This window comes from Bremia lactucae, linkage group LG3, assembly GCF_004359215.1.
Source record: "Bremia lactucae strain SF5 linkage group LG3, whole genome shotgun sequence".
Lineage (NCBI taxonomy): Eukaryota > Oomycota > Peronosporomycetes > Peronosporales > Peronosporaceae > Bremia > Bremia lactucae.
Genome location: NC_090612.1, coordinates 1,860,038 through 1,869,266, shown reverse-complemented (window position 1 = coordinate 1,869,266; position 9,229 = coordinate 1,860,038). Strand labels below are relative to the sequence as shown.

Here is a 9,229-nt window from a genome sequence, read left to right as displayed (position 1 = left end):
TACGTACAGTGTACGTCACCTAACGAGAGGCACCACTCACATCTGAAGCAGTGTGAAGTGGACTTGTACTGAAATAGTACAAGTCGCAGTGCCCCGTTACAGTGCACGTAGATGCGTTCACATTGAAAGGGATGGCAACCATCGTCTCCCACGATCGCAGGTATTCAAAGTAATACGCTCGCAATGTAGGAGTGCACATCTGCAGATATGGCATCTATTGATTGGTTATAAGATTTTATATATACTTCGATAAAAAATGAATCATCCTTAAGACTACATCCTAGTTAGCAAGTGCGCACGTGAAGCCTGATTACCGCTTCCGTGACGACACTTGTCCTAAGGTACTTAGATCGCTGGGGTGAGGTCGCTTAGACGCCCACAAACTATCTCAGTGCACGTAAGAGAAGACGGTCAACCGCTTCTTCACTGGGCTTGAAGGTATGTGCTTGAGTAGAGCGTGGCTACCGTAGAAGCACCCGCCAACAGATAAAAGTACTAGTCAACCTGCACTGGTACAGTGAAGGTGGAGTGCCCCGAGTACTTCACGTACACGACGTGCAGAGGAAGGTTCTAAGTAGCTTAGAAGTCTTACCTACTAAAGGTAAAATTTAAGGCTTAATAATAAGAAAAAGTAAAACTGTAGTAATATATCAAGTTCTATCATAACGATCTTTTATCTACTAGCTTCAATATATTAATAACTAACTATGCAATGCGCCTCCTTGCGCGACGCCTAATCGTGTCTTCTAACGATTGGCGGGCTTGGCTTAACCTTGGATCAACCAATCAATAGAACTAAAGACTTATTGCGTCAATATTACCAAATTTGGTATCATTGGAGCTATCAAGTCTAAATTAATAAAATTTAATAATTTTGTACTTCTTTATTTTTTACCTCTCATAAAAAAATATTATATATATTCTTCTTATAGGAATTGATATTTATGTAACGGAGCATCCCGTTACATCATCCACCTCTTAAACAACAGTCACTTTAGTGACTGATGTAAAGTGACAGAGAGTACTACTATGTCTCTCTCCGTAAATTAGCACTTGTTGGTTTTATTTTAATAACAACTTTTAATTGCGCATTATCTTGAAATCCGTGCGCGTCGCCTGTGAGGCCGCAAAGCTGGCAGCACACGGGCTCAGTGCAACTGTTAGCGATGCAAATGTTCCAGTAGACGCTTTTGCGTCTACGGTGGGGAATAAGTCACCTCCTACTTCAACTGGAGGTGATTGGCGTAAGTCACCTGCTACTCCCATTGTAGTGACTAGGCCGAGTCGGCATCATCGCCCACTCGGTGGCAACTGTTTATGTCTCTGGACCAATCTGGGCCACGTCCGTTAAACCTACGGGCTTTAACGTATCAACTAAAGAGGTGATTACGAAGTTGTTTGACACCACGTCAGACCATTTTGGTGGGAGTCATCTTGTTTGACTCCCCTCAACTCATTGACGGATTCGAGTGGTGAAACGTTTTCCTTGTTGAAAATTTCTTGGCCACCGTGAGGTGAAAGAAGCTTGAACGAGTTATCTCGTTCGATGACGAGTGTATCCACCCTAGCATGATATAGCTGAAACCTCGTTCCCTACTGATGATGGACACTCCGGGTCTTGTTCGACAGTACGACAAGACATATTTACAAGACATTATCGCTAATAGTCGGCCGCTCTGTGGAGTTTGAATACCGTGTCGATAAAGACACGCATCAGAAAACGAGCGCCACCCGCACTCGAAAAAGGATTAGGGGGTCTCAATCTCTTCGCGAATCTCTTCGCGAATCTCAGAAGTGAATGTGGAGAGGCGCAGCGGCATGAGCCGAGCTTATGCATTTGTGTAGCTTGGGCCACCAATAAATCTGGCTCACGTCTCAAAAGCACTGAGTTGGACATTAAATTGTCGGCTCGTTTGCGTGCAAGCTTACATCGCTTTTCGATCGATAGCGGACTTTTGCTTTATTGCACGGGTGCACAAATGCTCCGCGCATTGTTGTTCCCCATGATGAGGATTTAAAGTATCGAATCCTCTTCGAGGCACACGATACTGTTCTTGGTGGCCATCTCGGTAGAGAAAGACTACGGCTCCGACTACGGTTCGTTTTTCGAACCGCTCACAAAGCATCCGATTTGTCAAGCCAGGCCTCGCAGCCTATGCTTCGCACATTCTATACAAATTATTCCGAAGCTTGGAATAAAGGAGTGACATCCTTTGCCCGCTTACATGTGTACCACCGATGCCGAAAAAGGCATCGATGAAGAATTCCGTTTCGTCCTCACCAGGCTTGTGAAGCCTGGATGAGTTGAATATCGGAATATGGTATCGATTGTTGGTCATACTAGATCAACGAGTTAGGTTATCCGTAAAGGGTAACCATTGCTTCTTTTCGGAAGCGAACCGCAAAATAGTGCGGTCCCTCTCCCGTTGATTTATGTCAACATAAACGCTAACATTACTCCCGGATTGATCCTTAGAATCACTTCGTCCCTGGTGATACATACTAGCATATGCTTACCATAGTGACCTTAACGATCACTTCGTTCCTGGTGATGCATACTGACATCACCAGAGTTATCGTCTTCCATGGTCCACAAATGAGGGTCTTCTAGGGAGTATGTCTCCTTAGGGGCATGACCTGCACCCCCCCCCCCACGAGAGGCAACGTAATCCTGCCTCTCTAGCCAAACGGTGCAGCTTGTAGCGTGGACGCTCGTAGCAAAAGCTACACAATGTTCATCCTTAGCGTAAGCCGAACGGATCAGTCCAGTGATATAGGTGACGTTATAGTCGTTAAATGAGAGAGCTCATAATTCGGCCTACGTGATAACGCATCAGCCAAAGCATTTGCTTGCCAGGATTATATTTCACCTCGAGATTGTATTCGGCGAAAAATGAAAGTCATTGAGCCATTCTCTGTGAGAGATGAGGCGACTTAGTCGCAGTGCGTAAAAACGCGTGCTCTGTATATATCACAAACGGCTTAGAGCCAAGCAGATGCAATCTGAATTTGACAAAAGCATACTTCATTGCAAGTAACTCTTTGTCATGAACTGGATAACTCTTTTGCGCAACTTTAAACTGTCTAGACTCGAACGCAATTACACGTTCTCGCCCAACATTATCCGTTTGTACAGAGCACTGCCGATGGCAAAATCCGATGCGTCACAGACGACACTGAAAGGGCAATTTGGATTTGGCAGAGCCAAAATCTGGGCATGGATAAGACTATCCTTAACTACTGCTTTCAACGCATCATTCTCGGTTTTGGCTTAGCACCAATCCGTATCCTTTTTAAGAAGATTGGATAATAGCCTAGCCATATCAGCGTAATTCTCGCTATATTTGGGCAAAAATTGGCGAGACATAACCACTCTCGTAAATCCGTTTGGTTCTTAGGAACCGGCCAAACAACTATGACTTATGAATAACTCGTCAAGAACACCTTCTGAGTCTTAAATCTTACTGCATCGATCGATGATCCTCACAACTTGCGCTAACGATATCTTATATTGCAAAAATATTTCATAGAATGTGGGGCATGTCCTGCTGGTTGTGAAATTGTTGCGGATCGCTGTATCGACGAAGCCGCACTTGCCTCCACCAATGTGACTGCCGGTGCTGACGCAAATTTACAACTTTCGAATGCAAGTTATTAAAGCTCTGGTAGAGTACCTGCGGTACGATCTCGCAGCTTTTTGATATATTGATGGAAGCATTTGTTAAGAAAATAATCCTCCATAAGTCTAGAAACCTGCACCATTCGTAAGAAAGATAACACCCAAACGCACATTTTGCTTGCCATTGTAGCAAATTGCTTCGAGCTGCGCAAAAAATGTGTTTGCATTGTCGACGGATGGTATTCCAGCTAAAAGTGGCAAAATTGACGAAACGCTTGCGTGATGCACAGTCATGCAGCTGTTCCCTTTACTCAAACTGTAGGCGGGCACGTCTTAATGCGGCCAAGCTCTACTTAAGCACACACCTTAGCATAGCGAGGAAGAGATTTGATCGTCTTCTCTCAAGTGCAGTGAGGATGTTGGTGGTCGTCTAAGCGACCTCACCCAACAAACTATTAGCATTAGTTTAAGTAACGTCACTGGAGCGGTATTCCGTCTCCACGTGCGCACTTGTGAACTAGAAAGTTGTTTTCAGACTTATATATATTTAATCGTATTAAATATAAATTCCTTTTTTTAGCCAATCCTAAAATGCCATCTCTGCAGATAGACACTAATATGTACAGCGAGCGTATCTTTCTAGAGACCTCGCGTTAGAGATGACGCTAGCTGTCATCCCCGCTAAATTAAATGCCCTCAGCGGCATCACATACACAAAGGTAGGTCACAATGTGAACCATGGGTCTAATTACTTCACTAAGTACCCTTAACTACACAAAGTGTTCTTAACGGCAATTTTGTTTAAAATACCGTTACACAAACTCTCTTCGATTTAATGCGAAACGTGGGAAAAAGTGCATCGAGATGTACTCGGCCTCTCGCGCAATATTACTTAAGAAACCGTTAGGACTGGGAGCGATAGAGGAACCAGTTTAGCGTTCAAAGAAGCCAAGACGCATATTATACGAGTCGCGACAGTGGCATTAACTCACCTAATTTCATGTCTTGGCATAGTGCATCACCCGACTCCAAGCTTTTAAAATTGTGCAACAAATTCCCGTCAATCATCTTTACCGTGCTTCTACAGCTTATTTCGCTACGCAGCGAAGTCGAGTTGACCGTGGGCGATTGATTGCCCTCAATGCTGGGACTATATCCGCATCTTGCCTGACCCACTAACAACAACGTTAGCTGACTTTTCCAGGCCTCAGTGCGCAACCTTGTCAAGATACGCAGCTCGAGTGTGGATGAGTGGAAACGATTTCATGTAAGCTTTGTACACTATAGATTGATTGCTCTGACTTCACGCTGATGGTGATTATATAGCTGATAGATGAAGTTCGTTTCGTCCAGTCAGCATATTGACAGACAAAACAATTTCTCACTCAATTCAAGAAATTTGAGTTATCTATCAAAGACTGAGAAAACCGAGGAGATAGATGCAAGTCTTGTAAAAAAATTATCTTATGGAACACCTAGTAATGTTGTATCTTCTCGCTCTTCAGCATTAATACATGAGACTATTATTTGACCGAAATGCTATGTCAGCGCTCCGTTATGCTCTTTTAAGAAATTCTTTATCGTAGGCCACTATCTCTGATTGGTCGATTCAGCCAGTGCCAGGCGTTTTAGCGATAGGTCATCCCTCTTATTTTGTTCTTCTGGAGACACTCATTGTCTAACCTTGTTCTCACGGCTCGACTGATTGATTCATTTAATTTAAAAGCCAGATGCGCGAAACGAAAGCATTGCTGTTCAACGCGGCGCTTTTAGCGCTCAACTTCCCCTCTGTTGTGCGAGCGCGAGCCATGGACGTGGATGAGTGGCCGGCCTCAGAGGTAACTAGCGTTCAGCATTACAATTCTATAAGACGTTAAATATTCAATTCTCGTGCCTAGAATGACCACACGAAGCTACAAGTGGTGCTGCCCGAGAAGCTCATGAAGAGGGGTGGTTATGCGCACAAAGAAGCGCTGTTTGGCTATCCAGCGTACTCGATGGGATCGCTGCAGACTCAATTGGTGTACACTAATGAATCTGGCTGCGAAGAGATTAATAATAGTGACTGGGAGCCACCCTTCGCGCTAATGCTGGACCGTGGAGACTGCCATTTTGTGGAAAAGGTTCGGCGTGCTCAGCACGCCGGTGCGCGTGCCGTGCTCATCGCAGACAATAAGTGTTTGTGTACCGACGTTGAGTGTCTACGCGAGACGGGGGACGATTTCTGCGAGACAGTGCTGCCGTTCATGGCAGATGACGAGTCGGGCGGAGACATTTCAATCCCGAGTATGCTGATCCGCAAGAGCGACGGTGGCGCAATTAGGCGCGAAATCGCGCAGAGCAAGGGTGTCAGCAATGTGATGGTCAAGTTTGATTGGGGCATTCCCTCACCGGACGGTCGTGTAGAGTGGACACTGTGGCAGAGTGCATGGGATGAACAGTCCACGACAACATTGGCTAAGCTTTTTGATATGGTTGATACACTTGGTGATCGTGCCTTCTTCACGCCTCATTTCGTCTCATATAACGGGACGAAGGTAGGCTGTCGCGGCGATGGAGATTCTGCCGCGTCAGCTTGTGGCAATATGTGCCTTAACAATGGTCGATACTGTCTTTTGGACCCGTCACCTTTTCACGACCGTTCGACTGGCGCGTCGGGAGCCGATGTTGTCTTGGAAAACCTTCGACGTAAATGCATTTGGAAAATTGAGAGCGAGACGGACCCTGGTGTTGGGCGAAAGTGGTGGAATTACGTAACGGCGTCTGGTGAGACTTGTGGGCAAGACGAAAACATGTTTCGGGAGCAGTCGTGCGCTGAGAAGGTTATGAAAAAGCTGAATATTGACACCAAGGCGGTAAATGAGTGCATGCAGCCTTACGGTGTTAATGTCGACAAGTTTAATGCCCTTCTCGAAGAAGAGCTGAAAGAGCAGACTGCCCTTCAGCTGTTGCGACTACCAGCACTCTATGTTGACGGAGTTCACGCCCGCGGCCGTGTGGACCCCACTAGTATTTTAGGTATGGTGTGTGCTGGCTACGGCGTGCACAATCCTCCTGAAGTCTGCTCGTGCGCTACTCAGTCATCAGTGAGTTTGTTAGACTGCGTAAAAGTTGGTAGCCTTGCAAATGCTGCTGCCATCACGGGCTCTGGCGGCTACTCTTTCACATCTTTAGTGGCTGTGCTGCTCATTTTTGTGGGCTTTGTGGCAGCAGGCGGCTTTGTTTACTGGCGTCGTACGCAGCGCCACATGCGTGACCAGGTGCGCAGTATCTTGGCTGAGTACATGCCACTTGAGGATCAGGCTATGGAAGATGACTATGATTTGGAAGACGAGAGATCTCAGATGTTGCACCCTGCAGAACGTGCTGCTGCAAAAAGCCCTCGAGGGTACATGCCTTCGCGTGGCTTTCTAGAGGAAGATGAGGATGGCATGTAGACAGGCACGTAGTCTAGTAAAGAGGATCCTATTTTTTTCTTTTTACTTACTTTTATACGTAAGGCTGAAAATGGCACTTAGTTTTGCATACGAATCTTAGCCAACTTTAATTTATGACTTCAATTCTCGTACCAGAAATTCTAAACTCAATTTCTGAATGTATGATGTATCATTGACAACCACAACCACAATCTTCAACATGCTTATTTACCGTCAATTTTCTCAGCGCGGCAAACTCTTCAAACAGCGTTTTAGAATCTGCATTATCCATTAAATCGTTACGAGTTGGTCTTTGGCCAGTTCTGGCCTCAAAGTCTTTACGCCACTGCGTAAGAGCAACTTCAATCCGCGCTAGCTTATTGGCGCGATTTTCTGGGTTAATTGCGATTGGAACGCTGTCTAAAATGGGCTGGCAGAGAACGTTCATAATGTCGCGCTTCACCACGGTACCATCGAAACATTTCGTCATCTGCGCATAAGCAAACTATCAGGTACTCACTCGATTGCGCATGCGAATCCACTCACCATAACCAGTTTCTGCTCACTTCCTGCTTTACCGAGCGGAATCAAGAGTGCACCACCAATTTTCACGTATTTTAAAAAGCTTTCTGCTTCTTCTTTGGTTTCCACAGCAACACCGACATGAACACAGTCATAGCAGCTATCAGTCGGCAGGCGAAGGTCTTTCTTCCCGGCACTTAAGATTATCTTCGTCTGCTTTTCCGCCAACTTCTTGCCCAAACTACGCTGTAAATTCGCTTTGGAAAAGTTCACCAAATCTGGAACAATGTCAACACCAGTAACGTACCCTTTTGGACCAACGAAACGAGTCATTGCAGCTACAAGAATACCTGACCCACAGCCAACGTCAAGAGCCGTCATTCCTGGCTGAAGGTGAGGCTCCAATAGTCGTAGCACCTGTGCGTGGTGCTGCGGTGTCGAGATGGTAGCTACCGTTCCAATCTTGAGTGGCTTATTGGCATATCGCTCACTTGGCACTCGACATTCCGACGAAACGAAGTCACCACGATCCACACGACGCAGCACGGCCTCCAGCCGTGAGCCGGCGACTACCACATTCGTCCGAATCAGACTGCCTACTAGTGCTGCGTGCGAGCTGCCTCCGACCTGATGACCAATACTAGAGCTCACAAGCAAGTCTTCAGAGACGCCACTGAATACGCTAGCAAAACGGCAGTTGACCCTGCGCGATGAACGAACCCGTTGAAGCAAAATCATCAAAACTGATATCAATAATGCTAACGTTGACAAATGCTAATATATGTGGCTGGATAATTATAGATCAATCACTAAATGTAGCTTTATGTAGCTTTATATTAATAAAGGGAACATTCCAGGTTTTTGCTAAACCCCACCGAAGTGTGAGGAATTTTGATTGGCTAAAATAGTCTCTTTGTTGCAATTTAATTTGCATTTTAGGAATAATGTATTGAAGGCGACGCCAGTGTGCAAGAAAATTCTTTTTCTCTCGAACCAAAACCTACTACCACAAACACAACACTAAATAAAAATTTGATAGGAATCATGGCTGTCTGTGATCTGGTAAATAATACTTGGTAAGCATTGGAACAAGCTGAACAAGAAACACGTGCTGCAGCTTTAGAAGATGTTTTTCTCCTCAAGGTTGTAAGAATCAGGAAGGAGTTTACCGTGCAATGGTGAGGTAAGGGTAAAGGTTCTTTAACTGAATATGTCGACAGCTATGGCAACCTGCGCGTTCATAAATTGCAAGGAAAAGGACGAAAAAGCGCTGTAAATGCCCTTTCCAACTAACACTGAGAAAACAGGAACGATCACTCCAACAAATTAACAACAGCAACCAAAATCACCCTCTTGCAACACATCTCAAACGGGGTTTTGTAGTTGAATATATATATTAACAAAAATTTCTTCCGACGGCATTTTATGCACGTTCAAACTCCACTCTTCATATAATTCCTAATGGCCAATTAAGTCGCAACAAACAGGATAATTTTTTTAGCCAATCGGAATACCCCAAAAAACAAAAAAACTCCTATCATATCGCTTCTTGACATAAAACGTCGGTATCGAATGCGGAGACTTCGCAGATGCACCATTCCAGCCGCGCGCTTAGCATGAAAGAAATCATCAATGACGTCACACTGTTTCTCTGGTAGGTCACTACCTTGTA

The 9,229-nt window shown here is 45.1% G+C and overlaps 1 protein-coding gene across 1 annotated transcript; it reads left to right on the top strand.

The window, feature by feature from the left end:
* Positions 1–4,619: 4,619 nt before the first annotated feature.
* Positions 4,620–8,343, top strand: CCR75_006503 (uncharacterized protein; the record flags this gene model as incomplete). The annotated part of the gene is made up of 5 exons (XM_067964573.1): positions 4,620–4,739; positions 4,824–4,886; positions 5,350–5,457; positions 5,518–7,502; positions 7,591–8,343. The coding sequence occupies 4 exons, from the start codon at positions 4,620–4,622 to the stop codon at positions 7,054–7,056; spliced, it is 1,830 nt and encodes a 609-aa protein (XP_067815038.1). The 3' UTR covers positions 7,057–7,502; positions 7,591–8,343.
* Between the last annotated feature and the right edge of the window lie 886 nt (positions 8,344–9,229).